Raw genomic sequence first — 22,899 nt, 5'->3', positions numbered from 1 at the left:
GTCGGGGAGATCGTTTGCTAAACTTCCATGTATCTTTTGTCCAATGGGTACCTGTACTTCGAACATTCGCAAGTTTTTCTAGGTAGTGCGAGACAGCTTTGTCTTTTGACCTATTAGTTTTGTGCTGACCTCTTCTCCGCGTCTTGATGTTTTGTTTTGCTTGTCATAATACTCACTGATTGATGACTTTGTTTAGATTTTGAGTTACAACTCGGCCACGACCTTTGCTTTTACCGTGAAACATGAGGAAGTTTACGTCAATTGACGGACATTGCATTTTTTAAAAACTAATGAAGCACACTGTCTATCATCCCCATTTTTTCATTTGCTGATTTCTATTCTGAAAAATTCGACCGTCCGAAAATGCACCTTAATTTTGACTCTAAAAACACGTCACATATCTAACACCAATTATTTAAAACCGGTCGAAATTTTGGAGTTTTTACGGTACTTTAGATATCAGTGTGAAAGCTTAAAATTGGTTAATTATGCAAATTAGGTAATTAATATGTACAGATTTTAACCCGCAATTATTCAGGTCTGTCTATTGTCCTACAGCATCCATGTACATTCATTGATATGTGATGTATAGTACCTGAGATATCAGTGTGAAAGTTGGTTAATTATGCAAATTAGGTGATTAATATGCACAAATATTTACCGGAAACTAATTGGGTCTGCATAATTCTAGATTCATTGAAATGTGATGATTAGTACTTTAGATATCAGTAGAAAAGCTGAAAATTAATTATGCAAATTAGGTAATTAATATGCACAATTATTTACCCTAAAACTAATCAGGTCTCTGCATAGTCCTAAAGGATCTATGTACCAAGTTTCATTGAAATGCGATGATTAGTACTTGAGATACCCGTGGAAAGCTGAAAATTAACTAATTATGCAAATTAGGTGATTAATATGCACAAATATTTATCGAAAACAATCAATCTCTGCATAGTCCTTGAGTATGTAAGTACCAAGTTTCATTGAAATGTAATGCTAACTACTTATATCAAATGCTGAAAATTAATTAATTATGCAAATTAGGTAATTAATATGTACTGATATTACCATAAAAACTATCAGGTCTGTGCAGTGTCGTATGACATCTATGTACCAAGTTTCATTGAAATGTGATGATTAGTACTTGAGATATCAGTGGAAAAACCGAAAATTGACTAATCATTATGCAAATTAGGTAATTAGTGTCCACGGATTATTACCAAAAACTAATCAAAACCTAGCATTAGTTCAGAGCATCTATGTACCAAGTTTCATCAAAATCCAATGAGTGGTTGTTTAGATATCAGTGGAACAGTCATGGAACCACTAAAAAATAGCTAATTATCATGCAAATTAGGTAATTAATATGCACGGATTTTTACCAAAAATTAATCAAATCTGCGCATATGTTCAGAGCATCTATGTACCAAGTTTCATCAAAATCCAATGAGTGGTTCTTTAGATATCAGTGGAACAGTCATAGAACAGCTAAAAATTAGCTAATTATCATGCAAATTAGGTAATTAACGAGCATGGATTTTTACCAAAACCTAATCAAATCTGCGCATTGGCCCAGAGCATCTATGCACCAAGTTTCATCAAAAACCGATGTATGGTTCTTGAGATAGCAGTGGAACAGTCGGACACACACACACACATACACACATACACACATACACACATACACACATACACACACACATACAGACACACTAACTGCAAAGACTCCCATTTTGTGCTTCGCACATGGGAGTCAAAAAGTAAAGCTTTAAAAATTTAGATTGGGATTGAGCATTACAACTAGGGCAGATACTGCATTTGTCAAACAATCTGAAGGACAAAAAAAATTATATATGTTGAAAATTACAGAAAAAAACGCCATACACATTTGTTTACAGCAAAATTATCCAGGAAAAAAACTCAAAACTATGTGATGGTAAAAATAATTTGCAGTTTTCTTCCACACCAGAGTTTCTAATGGTCAATACCAAATGATCAGATAGGCAACACAGCAAAGTCTGACAGACTGAAAAAGAAAACCTTGTTTTTTCTGATGTATACCCCCATCTTCATTTTCTATGAAAGTACCAATACTATATTTCCCATCTATTACGCCTCACTAGAAATACCAGGTACATGCCTACCACATGAATTAACAGCAGAACCTTATAAAACACTTATGTTGGCACCACAGATATCACACCATGTTGGAAGTGGGTCACATATAGATAAGATTTTTTTTTTTTTATTCAACATGAAAAACATACTACAGAAGTTGTTTTTATGGTTGTATAAACAAAAGAAAAAAACAAGAAATTTGAAGACAAATAAAAACAAGATTAAACTAAAAACTACATATAAACAAAAATGTATTACTTAAAGGACGAATAAAAGCTACTATAAAGCACTAATACTACTTAGTTTGGTGGAGCTGTTACATGTATAATTCATCTCTGATTTTCATACCTGACTGGATAAATTGTGCAACATCGATAGAGCACTTCTTCATATTTCAATAAATTGAACATACATGTATATACAACACATTAAATAAATAGTCTGTTTAAACAAAATTTGAACATGCGCATTGTGCGACAATTGTGGTTTCAAATTTGCCATATTGATATGTACCAGCTCAAGACAAAAAAGGTGTTGAGATACTCACCAGTGAACTGCATCACATGATAATGCTTATAGCAATCACAAGGAGGGTGTGCAAACCATGCAAAAGAATTGATCATAGGGTATTAACACTATTTGTGGCACATATAACAGGACAATATGACATAGTTCAGAGAGAAGTGTGGACACAAGCCAAACAAACCTGCAGGGGAAGTCCAATTTTGTATATATAGTACGTGCTCTGGGGGAATAGAGAAAGACACACACCCAAAATCTCAACATTGCATTAATAGTTATCGTGAAGTAGAATAAAGATCAATCATTCCGGCTATTCATATTCTTTACATGCCAGTTCTGTTTGTTTATCAAGTCTTCTTTTAATACAATATTATTGAGATAATAGCCTTAGGCTTTTTTGTTAATAAGACATAGTAGTTGTTTTATTATTGTTATTCTGTTCTAGCCTTGCTATGAAAACCACTTTGAATCAACATACATATAAAAAAATTGTTATTAAAACAGTTTTACCAAATTGTATTAACATGAATCCCTCTTAACAGCGGATTTCTAAAGGTATTCAACAGTGGTACAATCCTCTTGAGAAACAGGGTCTAACAAGTAGTGTTCAAAACTAAGGCAGACAGACCCCTGGGCCCAGAGCCGAGAACTTTGCAAACAAGTTTCAGAATATAACAGCCCAGCTTGGCCTACTACTCATCAGTCGGTTGGTTGTATAACGACTCAAATACTGTTCAAAAAGACAAACATTTCACATAGTGACAGTATATTTCTCTTTGGATGATCAAAACTGCATATTAATTAAAAGACTATGTCACTATAATTTTCATTGGTTTTCATTTCAAGTTTTTTCAACTTGCATGTCCCGTAGGCTATCAACTTTTTGATGTTAGCGACAAACACTGCTAACAAGGTTGGATAATCATTATTTTCTTGTCCGAAACGCCTCTAGTTTATTCGTTAAGGAATGAAACAATTCAGGCTCAAGATTAACTCAGGTTTTTTATAAAAAATATAGCATTCAGATAAACAACAACCATGCATAATACCGTATAGCTATATAATTCTCAAGTACCAAATTCATCCCAGTTTACAACATGTTTTTGTTAATGGTTGAAATGTCGATCAACACTTGTTCTCATTAACAACAAGTGTCACATTCATGTTCAAATATTTCTAGGTTGACAACTCCAGCCTTGTAAACAAAGAAATTGGATAGGATGCGTGGATACAAGGACAGTAGGAGGATCGATAAAGACAACGTCATTGATCTACAATAGAAACCACAAGAAAGAGACTTGAACCCTTGAAATAAATTCATCAACAATGCAATCCAACACATGATTCAATAGCCGTCCCCATGTTGAAAGCATTACCAATATACCTCAACATAACCTAATGATCTTATTTTATACTGTGTATCAAGTGCACTGAGCACATTTATTAGTTAAGAGTAACTTTCCACAAACAAAAGCATTTAAACGTTTCTCATTGAACAGTTATAATGTACAATGATTGGATTAAAACCATATAATAATAGTTCTGCTTTTCAAGCTGCAATGTTTACTTAAGTGAGCCAAGGTTTTCACAAACCTTTTTAGAACTTCCTATTAATTTGAAGAATAATATTTGATGTATAGAAATCAATACAGCCATTACTGAGAATAACAAATCATTTGTACTTTAGAGTATTAAAGTCAAGTGTAGTATAAGAGTAATTAGAACAGAAATTGGACAATAGTAGGTAATGGTTTTTGATATTAACAGCTTTTAGAGAACTGTACTTTTCACTTTACCATTTTCAAGTACGGTACCTCCCAACACAAACAATGTAATTACTTATTAATCTACAAAGTACAATCTTTCAATTTTAATCTCACAGTTGTGGTAGTTTTCTTGGTGTATTTCGAAACAAGACTTCGCAGATTTTTTTGCAATAAGAATTCCATAATTATGTTATGCATGACACACTTCAGTTTCACAAATATTTTATTTTTACTAATCCAAAAAATTATTATATTGATTATTATTGCCATTACCGGTAAGCTAAAGTTTCATCATTAAATGACAAACAAATAACATTTTCAAGTCTATTTATATAATTTCAACACAAGGTTTAGAACAGAAACCTGTGACGCTTTAATAGGAACACACATAAATTATACCGGTACGTCAAATATTTGTCCAAGATGGCACCCAAGGTCAAATTCCCGCTGAATTTTTTTAGCACCGACTGTAATTGTTGGGAAGAGTGTCAGTGGTTTCCGTCAATTTTTAAGTATATGACCCTTACAAACCAAATACATAATTTGTAGTATAATATTTTAATTAATTTTTTTTATTTAATTCTTGTTTTTCAATTACACCTTAGCGCAATTAATCAAGTAATGCTACAGAAACTGAAATAAAAATTAGGAAATTACAATTGTTAAATTCTTAATGAAAGCATGCAACATTGATGGAAAAACACATTTTTTTTTACTTAATTCTGGAAAAAAAGCTGAAATTATGAGGTGGAAAACAATACAGTACAGTATTCCCTACTGAGAGTTTCTAATGGTCAACCCCTAGCATGACTTGCAGCAAACAGAGGTCATAGGTCAACCACTTGTTGATCATTATGTCAGGGTAAAAACCACCAGCAATGAAATTACGTGTTTCCCTTCATGGTGGCATTTCAGTGACATATTTTCTCAACCAAAAATGACCTTCTGAGCAGACAAAAGACATACTGGTGGTCACACTTGGAATACATTTACTCGCTAAAACCCTCAGCAATTGAACAATAGTTTTGTTTTGTCAAAACCGGAATTTGTTTTGCAAATCACAGTGATGGAGCTGCAAATTAATTCCACTCAACATCACTTCAAACTGGTTGCAAGAGGTTATGACACTAATAAATACCCCTTCTTTCTGAAAAAAACGTCTTCTCTTAATTCCATATGCGTCTATCAGGTAAACAAAGACACAAAGTAGCGAACACAGAATACAAAAGGGTGGCAAGATGAATTTTATTCAGGCACTTTCAGACAATCATAGTCAGACAATGTAATTACAGTTTATCATTACTATACTTTACATACAGCAAGGAGAAAAACAAGGATTAGATCCCTTTCAGATGCTGACATTTTATTTCCACCCTTCATCTAATTATTGATGTCAGTCACTCTCCTACATTTTATTTTATTCATGACGCAACCAATTCAGTGTTTTACACTACATCGTGTACATGTTCTACACTACTTTGTGTACGTGTTCTACACTACTTTGTGTACGTGTCCTGCACTACATGTACTTTGTGTACTTGTTCTATGCTAGTTTTGTATACATGTTCTACGCTACTTTGTGTACCTGTTCTACACTACTTTGTGTACCTGTTCTACACTACTTTGTGTACATGTTTTACAATACTTTGTGTACCTGTTCTACACTACTTTGTGTACGTGTTCTACACTACTTTGTGTACGTGTTCTACAATTCTTTGTGTACGTGTTCTACACTACTTTGTGTACGTGTTCTACAATACTTTGTGTATGTGTTCTACACTACTTTGTGTATGTGTTCTACACTACTTTGTGTACATGTTCTACACTACTTTGTGTACGTGTTCTACACTACTTTGTGTACATGTTCTACACTACTTTGTGTACATGTTCTACACTACTTTGTGTTCGTGTTCTACACTACTTTGTGTTCGTGTTCTACAAAACTTTGCGTACATGTTCTACACTACTTTGTGTACCTGTTCTACACTACTTTGTGTACATGTTCTAAACTACTTTGTGTACGTGTTCTACACTACTTTGTGTACATGTTCTACACTACTTTGTGTACGTGTTCTACAATTCTTTGTGTACATGTTCTACAATACTTTGTGTACATGTTCTACACTACTTTGTGTACATGTTCTACACTACTTTGTGTACGTGTTCTACAATTCTTTGTGTACATGTTCTACAATACTTTGTGTACATGTTCTACACTACTTTGTGTACATGTTCTACACTACTTTGTGTACGTGTCCTGCACTACATGTACCTTGTGTACATGTTCTGCACTACCTCGTGTACATGTTCTACAATACTTTGTGTACATGTTCTACACTACTTTGTGTACGTGTTCTACACTACTTTGTGTACGTGTTCTACACTACATATCTGCGTCACTACCTACCCAAATCACTTATAATATTACTATATAATTCACTCATTCTTCCACACATAAGCTATTGTATTGAAATATGGGGCAACACTTTCAGTACCGTTATAGATCCAATTTTAAAATTACAGAAAAAATTTATTCGCTTAGCCACTTTTTCAAATCCCCGTGCAAGTAGCTCACAACTCTTTAAAAGATTGGGCATTCTTGATGTGCATAAATTATGCAAGTTCCAAACGTGCATGTTTATTTATGACCTGAAGGGCGATCGTTATGCTCGTTCTCTGGGTCATTATGCCTCTTCAATCTCTCACTCTTATTTGACACGTTCATTTATTTCTGACAAACTTGAAATTCCAAAAGTAAAACTAAGCTCAACTAAAAACAGTTTAACATATTCATTAGTAAAACACTGGAATGATCTTCCAATTTCCATTAAAACATTAACATCAAGAAATCGCTTCAAGCTTACCCTAAAACAATTTCTTTTAAATAATTGAACATCAATTTTATTGTTATTTCTCTATCATTCAATTTACAGTATTGTCATTTCACTATTACCACCATATTTCATATAATTTTTCTCCTTATGTATTATGTACTCTTAAACAATATATTAATATGATTTATGATTTCACTGTCCTTATCAGTTTTTTTCTGCTATCAGTGAATATGCAAGGGCGAGAGACTAGATTAGTTCTACTAGAACTACCTCTCTTGTCCTCGCCAGATAGTTATGTATATCTCTATCTTCGTTTTGTACTTTGTAATGTAATTTATCTGGTGAAATAAAATTGTATAAAATTGTATTGTACTTTGTGTACATGTTCTACACTACTTTGTGTACGTGTTCTACACTACTTTGTGTACGTGTTCTACACTACTTTGTGTACGTGTTCTACACTACTTTGTGTACGTGTTCTACACTACTTTGTGTACGTGTTCTACACTACTTTGTGTACATGTTCTACACTACTTTGTGTACGTGTTCTACACTACTTTGTGTACGTGTTCTACACGACTTTGTGTACATGTTCTACACTACATTGTGTACATGTTCTACACTACTTTGTGTACATGTTCTACAATACTTTGTGTACATGTTCTACAATACTTTGTGTACCTGTTCTACAATACTTTGTGTACCTGTTCTACACTACTTTGTGTACCTGTTCTACACTACTTTGTGTACATGTTCTACACTACTTTGTGTACATGTTCTACACTACTTTGTGTACATGTTCTACACTACTTTGTGTACATGTTCTACAATACTTTGTGTACCTGTTCTACACTACTTTGTGTACATGTTCTACACTACTTTGTGTACATGTTCTACACTATTTTGTGTACATGTTCTACACTACTTTGTGTACATGTTCTACACTACTTTGTGTACCTGTTCTACACTACTTTGTGTACGTGTTCTACACTACTTTGTGTACGTGTTCTACACTACTTTGTGTACCTGTTCTACACTACTTTGTGTACATGTTCTACACTACTTTGTGTACATGTTCTACACTACTTTGTGTACCTGTTCTACACTACTTTGTGTACATGTTCTACACTACTTTGTGTACATGTTCTACACTACCTCATGTACCTGTTCTACAATACTTTGTGTACCTGTTCTACACTACTTTGTGTACCTGTTTACAAGAAAATTACATTTCATTACACAGTCTAGCACAAGGTAGTAGTATGATGAACATTGAAATAATGATTGAAGACACACTGTCTCATAAAATTACTCTTACAACCAAACTGAATATTGTAACCACACAATAATCTGACACTAATCTACCTCAGAAAAATTTAATATTTACAAAAACTCTCTGAAAATGCACGTCAACCTATTATCCATTGTAGAATAAAAAGTAGTGCACAAGCAATATGACCATATATTATCAGGCAGTATAAAGATTGCTAAAAACAAGTTAAAAGCACAATCACACGGGAGAAAAAAAAATGGGTTGATAATGGATGCTACACAATTTCACAAAATGTCAAAACAAACTCTTTGACCATGCATCTGATAGCCATTACACAAAATTGTGGATAACTACATCAGCTTGTCAATATGAACATAATTTTGACATTCCAATTTATAAATTATAGTCAAATTATAGATTGTGTGATAAAATGTTGTGTTTAATTTATACACTCTCTCCGATTATCAAGGGAAAATTACAGGAAACGTTTATCACAATCACAATTTCCCGGATGGTACAGGAAAGATCTGAATTACTTTGAAATTCTAACTCAAGTAGTAACTTTGATAAACAGCTGGCCAATTCAAAATGCTTACATGCCAAATCCAGATAAAACATATAAACTTGAAACAATTAATTTATTTACTACTTAATTCTCATGTCACATCATGTACTATTAAATTCAAGTAATATGTGATCTTATTATGACATACTGTAAACTGAGGAATTTTTGCGATTTTTTTCATTTTCATTTCATTCATGCAGAAAAATTTTTATGAAAATTGAGGACAGTTTGTGTTGTATGATCTTAAAGAAATTTTCACTACTACAAAATTTAACAATCTGCACTGACTCACGAAAATGTATCTTTCACAAAATTAAACACATGTACCTACACAGTAATTAGTTTGTAAATGAGCTACTTAAATATGCACAGTAAATATCCATTTCTTATAGTCTCAACTTGGGATATACTGGTAATACAGAAGAATGCAGTACAAGAGAAATACAAGTTACATTTGTAAAATTGTTCCCAAACAATCTGAGAACAATTTTGATAATAACATAAAAAGGAAGGGGGTAGGATGTTAGATAGAACAGCCATGATTAAAGCAATTTCGTGAAAAACCAATAAAGTAAACTCATTTCACTGTCATCAAAGCAGTTATTTCTTGTGTGAACTAACGATGCATGCCCGAATTGCTGGCAGTTACACCTTAAAGATAAATTTAACTAGACGCATGCAATAATTTACACAACGATCACATTATAATAGTAGTACTGCCAATTACATTACTATTACCATGACAACTGACGTGACGCCAACAAGACTTATATTATAACAATTCAATAAAGCATAATATATTTAGTAACACACGAACAAATTGAAAACTGGATCACTTAGCGTTATTAATTTTTCTTTTTAATTCATCCTACCGGTACTACGGTAATGAACTTAAGATAGCTTTATATGACAACAGTAAAGTTCAGAGATTTGCAAAAACTACAAAATAATTGTAATATCTGAGACAATGCTTTAAGGTTTATCTCCTTTTTGTGAAAAAAAAATCAAATATTTCAACAGCAATTTACAGCATATTGAATGTATGTGACCATTTCAGCTCATTTTTTTAAATTTTATTTGGTATCAATTTTGAACTGCAATGCAATGCAAGTGGATTCACAAACATTCACTGTAATTTGGAACAAAGGGAAATATTGTGAGCTGTGTACCACTCATGAGTACATTGCATATCTCACACTACTGACACATAAATACAACTCTAGTACTGTAAAATCTGTATTAGTAGCCATGGCTTCTATTAAAATGGTACAATGCAATAGAGGGGATGCGGCTTCTATTAGAGCATCTACACATATGAGAAATGATGAATTTTTGGTTCTCAATTTTTCAAAAAGAATGGGTGCGACTTCTATAAGGGATGCGGCTTCTAATACAGTTTTTACGGTAATATCTCATTACTCAAGCACACTTTGGTCAATCATTAACAGTTCCAATTGAAGTTTGGGAAATATACAGTTCATGGTCAATAGCTAACAGCAATAATGACTAGCATCATACCTAGGCATTAGTGAAATGGCATATGGGGAGTGAAATTTATACTGCATAACTCTTATCATATTCAGTGTATTACAGTATACACAGGATGTGTTGTCAGAATCTCACAGGTACAGTATAAAAAGGTGTGTCAATGTACTGGCCATACTGCATATTAGAATAGGCTAGAATAGAGCTTTATTGAAACCGTAAAGAAAATGATATGTTTATTTTTTGGTAAGTAAAAACAATCAATCAAAAAGAAAATCTGATTCATGTTTGAACTATATGTTGTTTACTGCAGCTGAATAAATAGCATCCAAGTGCTAATAATATTTTTATATTTGATGTTTCAATAATGTACTGAAACTGTTCCTTCTTATTTCTGTACTATTATTTTCTGCAAGACTTCACTATGAAAAGCAATTAGTATGACCACCTAACTATTATTTTCTGCAAGACTCCACTATGAAAAGCAATTAGTATGACCACCTAACTCTATTATTTTCTGCAAGACTCCACTATGAAAAGCAATTAGTATGACCACCTAACTCTATTATTTTCTGCAAGACTCCACTATGAAAAGCAATTAGTATGACCACCTAACTATTATTTTCTGCAAGATTCCACTATGAAAAGCAATTAGTATGACCACCTAACTCTATTATTTTCTGCAAGACTCCACTATGAAAAGCAATTAGTATGACCACCTAACTCTATTATTTTCTGCAAGACTCCACTATGAAAAGCAATTAGTATGACCACCTAACTATTATTTTCTGCAAGACTCCACTATGAAAAGCAATTAGTATGACCACCTAACTCTATTATTTTCTGCAAGACTCCACTATGAAAAGCAATTAGTATGACCACCTAACTATTATTTTCTGCAAGACTCCACTATGAAAAGCAATTAGTATGACCACCTAACTATTATTTTCTGCAAGACTCCACTATGAAAAGCAATTAGTATGACCACCTAACTATTATTTTCTGCAAGACTCCACTATGAAAAGCAATTAGTATGACCACCTAACTCTATTATTTTCTGCAAGACTCCACTATGAAAAGCAATTAGTATGACCACCTAACTCTATTATTTTCTGCAAGACTCCACTATGAAAAGCAATTAGTATGACCACCTAACTCTATTATTTTCTGCAAGACTCCACTATGAAAAGCATTTATTATGACCACCTAACTCGCATAGTAATCTCACTGAACAAGGTATCATAGCTGCTAAGCCATCTTATTATGCTAAACATACTTTATACAAAACAATCCAAAAATAGATGACAAGTGGGAATTTCATCACTTTGAAGACCAACACCCTCCAATGAATAGAATTTGTGGTTCTGTAGTTGCTAGGCTATAGTGTCACTCTCACAAGCAGGGTGGTTGCTATAATTACCAGTATTTAAGAGTACTGTAGAATACTTTATTATAGCTTGAATTAATTTTCGCTGAAAATTTTGGGTGTTTTGTTTGGAATTTATTTTCACTGATTTTTGATGAGTTGAATGTGAAATATAGGAAAAAAAGTATATTCACTGGATTTTATAAGTGTACAAGTGTATAAGAGTTGGGAAATATGTACACAATGTAAGTGAATGAGATAAAACAAGAGCCGACTTACAGGGCCTACTACAGAACACACTCTGATTTATAAACTGGCAATATTTACGACCCCTAAAAGCCGACATCATGGCACCATGAAGTAAATTTTACAATATTTTTTAATTTGGGGGGGGGGGGATTAAAAGATGATAAATTCTTGGTACCAAAATGTGTGACGTATAGGAATCCATGTTTAAGGCAAGACTTAAAATTAAAAAAATTTCCTTTGAAGCGTAAGCTTGGTAGGTTACACAGATTTCAAGCAGCATGGTAGTCTCATGGTTATATTGGGTAGTTCATCATGTTAGGTAGGCACTTATAAGAACATACAAACAAGCGTGAGCATGCATAAATGAATGTTATACTGCTCATTTTATGTGGGACACCCATAACATGAAGGAAAAACTAGTAGTCCAGTCTATGTGAGACACCCATAATTTTAAAGAAAAACTAGTAGTCCAGTCTATGTGGGACACCCATAACTTTAAAGAAAAACTAGTAGTCCAGTCTGGCTACTAAATTTAGATTTAAATTTAGAGTTTGTTCACAACTCCTGTAAGGCCTACAGAAACTTAAATTAAGACATTTCCTGAATTGATAACGTTTGCGTGTTTATTGTTTTTGTACTTGCACATACTGCGTGATCTGAGGTCAACGAACTGGAAGGTAGAACAGATTATGAATGTTCAAATTGTGCAGTACATCGCTCAGTTGAATTTCAAACCTGCAGAGTAAAAAATTCCCTCAAATAAAAGTACCACCATCTTTCAACTAACTTATCTCAACCTCTGAAAATGTGAACCCTATTTTTCCTATGGGAGAAAAATGAATTATTATTATGCACATTATTTTTGGCTTATAGTGTAATTTTTAGATATTTTTGGAAGGTATTTTGAGAGTTGAAAAACTATGTCACGATCATATCCACTTAGCGAAACATACCCTTACCATGTCATTCTCAGTTCATTTTCTCTGCAAAAATCATTTTTTTCAACGTGTAATCCGCATTTCTCAGCTGTCTTTATATAGTTCTTCTTGCTCTTGCTGCCCTTATTTGTACCCTCCCACACACACTCCGCTTTTATTTAAAAACTGTTTCAATTATGCTGCTGACTTCTTCCAGGGTTGCCTGTCTATTGTTTTCTTGACTTTTTATATTTTTGCCCTATCCTCGCCTGTTGCTAGGTAGGTTACGCATGTGCAAAAAGAATTACATCATGCTTATCAATAAATCGGGAATCGGGAATTTTGAGCTACTTAATTCACACTTTGTCTAGTATTCCATATGGTTTAGTGTAACAGTTTAATAACGAGGATAAGATGATCAATACTCCTCATAGTAACTAAACCTACACAACTGGTTTGACAACACTATATACAAAAAGCACTAGCACAGACTGTTTACTTTTAGACTACTTTACAATTCAACCCAGTGTAATATATCTTTTAATCAATACAACACCTTGCGCTACTGTTGTTGCATCAACTATGTACTTGATATTATTAAGGTCACAATATAATCCATTTAAACGGTGTTCCCTCTGAGCTAATTTGGTACTTAGCAATTTTGCTATTTTTCTCAAGTTCAAGTTACCCGGTAAATATTAAATAATTAATATCTTGTGTCATTTGTCACATACAATGTGAAACAAATAGACTTTTAGAATTCAACAGGTGGGAAAACAAAAGAAAAATCAAGAAAGCATGAACAATAGGGTTATAAAGTACATTTAGCGTATGTCATTAGAGAGGAAGTCAAGCCAAACAACACAATGACCTCCCAAGAAAAAGCTCCACAAATGAAGGAGAATGTAATTTACAGTTTTTTTTATATCACTTTTCATTCTCTAGATATTCAACATTTCATCAGTATTATGTAGTCAGCCATCTTGATTCTCAAGCAAAGGATTATGGGTAAAGTATGACATCATAGAATCTGTTGTCAGAAATTGAGAAAATGATTGTGTTGTTTGGCTTGACTTCCCCTTTAAAGAAAAAAGTTGCTCAGATCATAAAATTTTATTACACAAATTGGTGAAGTCACTGTGTGAGCTTTAAAGGTAAACAATACATAGCTGTAATAGTTAACCAATGACAATGACGAGTTTTTGTCTTTGATTCTAAAGCTAGAAATGCAAAGGGAGTTGTTTAACTGAAACCACACATACACACACAAAACAAGGGACTACTTATTTGATATTTAATACATATCTCACCCAAGCTTTATCAATTCCAACAGATCAATAATTCATTCTGCACTTCTTCACTGAGAATCGGGTTGGTACAACACAGCATTCTGATTGGTTAATAATGGAATTGACCTATTAGGTCAAATTAAGTTATTGTAAGTCAAATCACGCAGAAAACATAATGGCAGAATTTGCTAAATGCATCATGAGTTTGCATATTATCGACAATGAAGATAATGATAAAGACTTTGACCCTAATAATTTTAACATTGTAAATTTTGATGGTACGCAGATTATATTGTAATAAAATGTATTTTTTGTGACTAATTTTGTTCCATATTGTAATAGTGTTGTGGGAATCAATGACATTGCAACTCACTTCACAATTTTATTTTCTTCAAAGAGATATAATATTCTCTGTAATATAGTGAACTAAAATTGTCAATTTTTTTAACGCGAAGTGCTCAACTAAGCAACCACCTCCTTAATTTTTGGAACTGAGAACCCTTTGATGAGTATGGTATTTAGAACACCCCTCATTGTGAAAGACACTTCTAGAACCACTCAGTTTTTATTTGAATAATCAATACTCATTTACATATTAGTCTATACAGGCTTTATGTGACTTTTTTGTGTAGATGAACAACCGGAATGATGAGTGAAACAAAAGAAAATTGAATGTACATGGCACAACACACCTGATACGTGCATTTATTTATCATAGGTCACTCATTGTATTTCCTCACCCATCACTTGCTTAGCTCAGCCAGTAGACTGACCACCCTGCTACTCGACTGATCCAAAGAAAAAATGGTTTGATTATGGGTATTGTCAATACAAGAAAATCACTCCTAAAATCGAGGAGGAAGTTGTACTACAACGTTCCATCATTGGGGATTTCCAGGTGCATTCTACTACCTAGAACTACCTCCACCTGTCCTTGCCTTACTTGGCGATTATTCCCCCAGATAATGACTACACAATACACTAGTGTGACATCACAAGTGTTGTTTAAAAAGAAAAAAAAATACTAACCAAGGACTCAACTTTGATCATTTCTCAAATTCACTCAAATCACTATATTACGGTATGACTTTTGACAATGGTTGCTATGGCATTTGGTACTGTTACTAAACACGATGAACAACTGCAACGAGCAAATTAAAGTCACATTCACAAAACATCAAATGTTAAGTTGATAAGGGGGTCGCCTAGAAATATTTACCAAGCAAATAAATAAATCTATGGAAAAGTTATAAATAGTTAGTAGTTGTCAACGCAAAGGTGTGATTACGTGACTGTAACTATAACTTAATAATTGTGGGAAACAAGTCTGTAAATACAAATAGACATCTAGTAAATGATATAGCTTTGAAATTATCCGGCACTTTGGAACTGATTGCGAGTGCGACATGGAAATGTGTTGTTGTTCGGTTAAAGTAGAGCACATTCAACATTCATTCATATAGCAACCGTACACTATTGATTGTTATGGTATCTTTTGTCGTGCTGCAGAATGGTGGAATGACCTGAGTTTGACATAGTAGAATGAATGTACGGAAATACTTATTGTTGAATTTGTTAATCAATCACTACCAATTTTGAGTGAAGTGGGTTTATTAGCATTCACAATGACACTGCGAACAGCAAACAAAGTGCTTTATGTCATAATACTCTGAGATTTTGCATACATCCATTTGGACACATGTCTTGATTTGTCTTGTGCGTTTAGAAATAATACAAAAGTTTTAATCAACTGTGATAAGGTCAGAAAGTTGAGAAGAAACTTCAATCCATATGTCATTATTACTGTATGATTAAAACCACTTCACATAACTATTCTGACAATAGCGATGTAAAGTTAGGCCACACACAATACCCAAGCATTGTATGATACAATACCATGTGATCAAATAAAATCCCATAAAGATCCATGGTCATATCATGACAATATCACCCTAAGGGGCATACAACGATACGTACCTAATAAATCATTTTGTTGTCGTCACACTCTAATTTTGAGAGAACAATAGAGAACACAGCTCTTATAACAATAGGTGTATTTGTTGAGACAATATTTAGTTCATACGTAACCATAACCATCTTCCATTTCAAGTGTGTGGTCACAAACACAGAAACTTACATATAACAATTAGACGAACAATAATGAAAATTTCCTATGAGTGATTCATTACGAGTTTATAAATTAAAGTGGAGTTAAGCTCACCTACCATATTTGGTCTATTACATATAGCAACGCATCTCCAACAGAAGCACTTGAACAAAGAAATTGCATCAATTTTATTGTACTAGATTATTAAAATACAAGTTAGTTTGACCATACATACTTCTGTCATTTACATATTAAAGTATATGAACTACTAAAAAAGCAAATACGATATTCAAAAAGAAAATGATTCATATAACATTTTGGTAGTAAGCAATATAGAACAAATGTAATACACTGTATTTGTTCTATTAGAAGCGCATCTTGAAAGCACATGTGTATATACACGTATTAGCCATAAAAATGAAGTCACAGCAAATTTAAAAATTGCTATACGACTATCAATTTAAAGATGAGATGAGTATTATCTTTGCAGTTAAATCACAAGATGAGAACAAGAATAAAAGATTTCAATTTGCACTTATGAAAGCTGGACTATTTATGAAAACAAGTAAGGGAGGAGATTGCTAAATATAAGAACACGTCTCGTGTCAAGATCAATGCATACCTGAGGTACATCAGCTGTTGCCAAGCACAGTGTAACTCATTAACACACAGGTGTCAAAATAAAACCAATATATAAAGTGGATCCTTGAACGGTTTCCCTCATTTAAAGTTAAAAAAATGAATGAAATGGGCAAATTTTATAGTGGGAGTCTCAAAAAATAAGTTTTAAAATTTTCATTCCACGAATTTCCGTATGTGCTAGAAGAATAGTTATTTTGGAAATACAGTCAAAGTTTCAGTAAAAATATATTATTCCAATATATCTTGCAATCATTCCATACATTTATGATTCTACTGCAGAATATGAATAAACGCAAACCACTTTTTTATGGAAGTGAAACTATTTCAATTTAAAGAGAGAAAAAAAAAAGTTTAATAACAGTTTCTTCTAGCCGAATGCATAGTATGAATGAGAAAAGTCAAAGCCTACACCACATAATCGTATATCTTAACAACCACATTGTTCAAATAACAATGACCAGTTGTCAATGGCATAGTTCGTTCTGTTTTCTTAACGGATCTGACCTCTGGCTCATTGATGCTTTAGTGATCAGAAAATAAGTGGGATATGGGATGAGTTTAACAATCACGAAATGTCTGAGCAATGATGAACTTATTACAATACTCAGCATTCAAACACTGACATGGTTACACAAGTCAGCACGCTGCTTTACAACTACGACAAGTCTGTGTCAAGTTTGAAGATCACAGAAGAAAACAAAATCACGAAAACGAAAAACATCAGATCTTTTTCCATGCTTTTTATTGGTTTTGTGAGTTTCTCTCCAAGGATTATAAAGTTGTTATATTGCTGCTTTAACCCTCTGACTAATGTCAACTTCAGGCACCAACCACAAATTTGTAGTATGCTTTTTCACAAAAAATGTTAAAAGTAATGTCGGATTTGGTCAGTTTGATTCAAAATTAAGATTGTGAAAATTACAGAAAATGTGAACAATTTTCCTTCATTTTGAGCGTAAAAAGAATTTGGTATTCAAAAGGTTAATAAAAATAAATGGAAAAGAAGAGTTAATAGGTGATTTTCCGTTCAACTGCGAGATCTCGCGAGATGAATGAAAGACGCGCGTCGAACGTCTGCTGCAAAAATCAAACTATTTGATTTTGAACTCGAATTTCTTTATTTTGTAGCTCACATCGACAGGCCGATCTTTGACAGAGGAATATTGCTTTCAAATACCCTCACTTAATCGAAATTGTTTATCATCAAATGTGTACAGCACATTATTAAGCATGGAAATGCCCTCCAACATATGTTCGCGTTTGTCGAATCCCATGCGATGTTTGTCGCCGCTACGACGCTATGATCTTTGTTTGTCCTGTTTTTACGTTCGATTTCACGCATAACGCATGATTCTCCTAGTGAACGGAAAATGATAAATTACTCCAAGGACTTTATGTCAATAATGTTCTTAGTATTAATATTACTATCAAGAATCTATGAAGAGTTGACATCATTATTATTAGAGACAGCTAGTACACTATACTGGGTACACATACAGAACATACTTTACAAGAATTAGTTGAATACACCATAGTAACTTTCTATAAGTGAAACAATTTCACAAATTTGTTAAGTTTTTGAAATTTAGATTTCAAAGATTGATTGATCAACATAGCAGGGCTTGATTCTGAGGGCACAACATTTGGCCGTCTGATTCAGTGTTGCAGGCATCAAGTATAATATTTCAAGGTCAAAATTTCAAAAAAATGATTATTTTATTATTAAGGGCATGAAAAGAGATATTTGAATTCAAATTCAATGTTTGTTATGAATTAATATAGATATCTAGAGAATGGGTAAATTAATCAACATAGTTGACTTAATGATGCAAAATAAGTATCATTTCTGATATTAACAGTGAAATATCATATACCCAAAGTAAAAGATTTGTTGTTCAGTTTGTTTATCGGTAGTTTCAGCATTTTACTTGATGAATACAAAAAGGAAAAAGATAATTGAACATGGGCATTAAGTCGGATGAGTATGGTAAGTACCAAGTGAAGGGTAATTACTGTAAAGAAGATATCACTATTCAACTAGTTCTGACCTTCCAGATTTGATTGCAGTCTTTCTTTAAGTGTATACATTCTCAACAAATAGTAATTCACACCCAGGTTAAGTTGGATTGATGTACACATCTACATGCTTTAAAAGTTACTGACTTCTTATAGGGGGGTGTTACCCTGAGGCAAGTTTTGCACTAATGTTCTGTAACTATGGACTTGTTTTATGTGTCAAGTGACCACAGGCCATTACAGCAATGAAAAATACCTAAGTTCCCAAGTAGATAAAACCAATAGGGGCTTAACAACAAAAACATATGTGGTATCCATCTACATTGGGATTTGATTTAAAGAAAGACATACATGAAACACTGGATATAATCACACTATTAATCACAAGACTCACGTGTAAACGTTGCCCCATCCTCCAACTTTTTCATCTTCCTGTATCGAAAAACGTATTCTTCCATCTCCTTTTTTTGTCTCGCCTTCACCCGCTTTGTCCCAATATAGCTCAACACTGTGGTGAGTTACCTTCCCAACAACAGGGGGGTCTGGTCTTGGAGGTACTAATAATATTAAGATAAGCAGAAGGATTTAATTGATAGTACTGATTATTCAGTTCAAGATAGTAATACTGGAGTACTGTAAGTTTAAGGTTTTTCTGAGGACAAAATATTATGAAAGCCAATGTGTCAGCCCGAAGGCCCCATACTTGCTAAAAATATATTACAAAGCCTAAAAATTCAATATGATTTAAAGAAATTACACAGGCTTTAGATAGATTGCCCCATGCAAGTTGATAGTGCAGTGACAACTAGGGTTTCAGAATCAATACATGATCCACTCTGTACTTGTAGATATGAAAATAAAATGGGATACTAAACAGTATTCTGTAAACATTCAAGAAAATATATAAATGTAGATTTATTACATTTTCAGACCCCCAAAAAATAAATTTTCCTTGAGATAAATTTTTATTCATAGGGCCAATGTAGGAATGGTCTAAATCCGTAACTGTTTGGTATTAACTCAGTGATAGCTGATTACAACCCCTTCAGACTTTTCAGTGACCCACTCGATACATTTGTAATAATATTACATTTATGAACGGATTCGCACGACAATTAGACGTACATGACAGCAGCCAATATCAAATATGACTCAATTGTAAATTGTTTCGGTTGGACGCACTATATAAATTCAAGAATGCAACCTTGTATTGGAACCGTGGGACGTGTGCCATATAGCCCACAGTCACCGGCGTTGCGAAGGACTGGCTGTATGTAGTGTGCCAATTCCAAGATTACAAACGCATTAGTTTGAGCACGGCTCTAGTAACCATGATTTGAGGGAAGGAAAAGTCGGTACACAAATATTCCAATTTTATACAGTCTGTACATACGAGATCACACTGTGCGAGCTAAACGACATCCGATCGCGGTATACGGTAGCTAATGTATAAATATCGACACTCGCATTCTGTGGGCAATAAATTACAGACGACGCGATTATCTTGACGGACGACATTTTATGATTTTGTCGAAGGGAAATAAAATAACGACATTCAGATACCTTGTACTAATTATCTGAATACCTCATCACTGAAACGTGTATCAAAATACGTACCTGACATTCTCACTTGCTCAAGAGCTCGTAGAGTCGTCGTATAAAAAAAGTAACGCTTTATACTGAAACTATGTACTCTCCGTAATGTTTATCGTGCTCATGAATGTAAAGTCGAGTATGCAAATACAGTTCAAGATGGCCGCTGAACTTTGAATAACCAATCACAGAAGTGCTTTTTGAAGAACGAACGAACATTTCGATTGACCATTGGGGGCGCCAATCAAGTAAAATTAAAAAACAAATGAAATACTTTCAAAAGTGATTGAGGGCGTGTTATCATGGCAAAATCGCGAATTTATTATAGATCCTTGCTGACAGAGCGCGTCATGTCGAGCTCTGAGTTAATTTGAAGGTTATTTTGTGAATTCTGGTAAGAGTGACTACTAGTCTAAGAAGTTGACGTATGTGAAGGCATTGTCATCCCAGCGTTTTAATATCGAATATTGAGGACGAAGATGATATGTCATTCTTTATATTATTCTATATATATATTAGTAATGTCACTGAAATACAGAACATGAAAAGACAGTTGATGTCAAAGTACAACGTTTCAAGAGTCCGAAATGTCATGGAAAATGACTAATACATGCATTTTCATTTTGCACTGGATTCTATGGGGAAACAATTATTCATATCCCGTAATTTTGCTCAGTGAAATGGAATAAAAAAAGGTCAAATTTTATTATTGATATGAATCCTAATATTATTAAAATATTTCATAAAATTTACATATAATTAATGAGCTTCCAGGGTTCCGTAATGTTGCATGTACATGTATATGCGCAATATCGTCTCAGTAGTGCAAACTTTGCGTCATTTAATTCGGCTCTAATTGGTATATACATGTTACATCTTGACATATTATTATGTGTTTTATAGAAACTAGTTATCCAAAATAATAATATTCCTTTTAGTGGCGGTGGCACCGTGGGGGCAGTGGGGCGGTCGCCCCTACGAAAAAAAGGTCGTGGAGGCGTCGCCCCCACGATAAAATAAGTTGAAACACTCATCTATAATTGTCACTAAAATCCACCGCAAATGTCGGTGTCTAACGAATTGTAACCCACAGCACGATTTTACAAGCTGAATCTGAAACGAAAACAAGAAAATACTAGTAGTTAAAGCACTTGCAAATAATTAATCCTTACGATCCCGTTGGTAATGCGGCATTTGTTCCGCCCCCTCAATGTCGCATGGGTCAGTCTATTTTCACGACAGTCATACACCCATCTCCAGAAAACGTAAGAGAAATATACCTAAGTGTACCATCAAAACTTGCTCCACAAAATGCAGGAAACAGCGTTTCAGAGGGTCTAGATTTCAAAGTTTTCCCGTGGGAGAATGCCACTGGACCCCCCCCCCCCCCGTAAAAACGCGCCTTCGGCGCTCGATTTGTTGACATATACATAAAATCTTCGCCCCACAGTCAAAAAAGCAGCCGCCGCCTCTGCCTTTACTCATCTGTTCAGAGTGAATTTTGCAGTCTTGAGTGCAACATATAATTGTAATACTACTGCTTAGTATTGCCGATGAGTACCGTGACATTGGATTTTAGTTCACTATGAACTTAAAACACTGTTATTGTATCACATAGCTGACCATTCGTTCATCATGAAATTCTCCAATACGCATGCGGGCATACATGTAGTGTTTTAGAACATGGAAGAACCCTACATAGGAGTACGAGTCACGGAGTTTTTCATTTTCCATCCACCGAATACGTATACAGTGCGCCACAAATGCACTTTTTTAGTTTAGGTGAATCACAATGTAGTTCAGTCATCAACGTGCCGAATCAAACTACATTATTGAAAAATATGTTTTCGCCCATATTGCATCTTATAATATTAAAACTTGCACCAGGAAACCGATATATTGATCAAAATAACGACAGCAAACTCATAATCCATTCAGTTTTTTGTTTTTTTTTCTTCAGGTACAATAATTACATTTGCCTTAATTGAAATAGTTTCAACTTTACAATGCATATAAGAAAACTACACTGATAATTACAGCATGATTAAATGTAATTGGCAGTGAATTCATTGAGAGTTGTAATAAATCACAATTCAGAACTTTCTTGTGATAGTAAAAGAAATTACTTATAATAAACAAAACACAACAGTGAAA

The 22,899-nt window shown here is 33.7% G+C and overlaps 1 protein-coding gene across 1 annotated transcript in view; it reads right to left on the bottom strand.

Moving 5' to 3' along the window:
- The window catches only part of LOC100373728 (fibronectin type 3 and ankyrin repeat domains protein 1-like), a 49,856-nt gene extending 28,934 nt beyond the window's left edge, over positions 1–20,922 (bottom strand). Inside the window, exons 1-2 of the mRNA XM_002737869.4 lie at positions 20,770–20,922; positions 19,547–19,709 (exon numbers count right to left, since the gene is read on the bottom strand). Coding sequence (XP_002737915.1) covers positions 19,547–19,709; positions 20,770–20,776 — 170 coding nt within the window. The 5' untranslated portion in view covers positions 20,777–20,922. The remainder of the gene's footprint in view (positions 1–19,546; positions 19,710–20,769) is intronic.
- Between the last annotated feature and the right edge of the window lie 1,977 nt (positions 20,923–22,899).

This window comes from Saccoglossus kowalevskii, chromosome 10 (genome assembly GCF_978046115.1).
Source record: "Saccoglossus kowalevskii chromosome 10, keSacKowa6.1, whole genome shotgun sequence".
Classification (NCBI taxonomy): Eukaryota; Metazoa; Hemichordata; class Enteropneusta; family Harrimaniidae; genus Saccoglossus; species Saccoglossus kowalevskii.
This window is presented reverse-complemented; position numbering and strand designations above follow the sequence as displayed.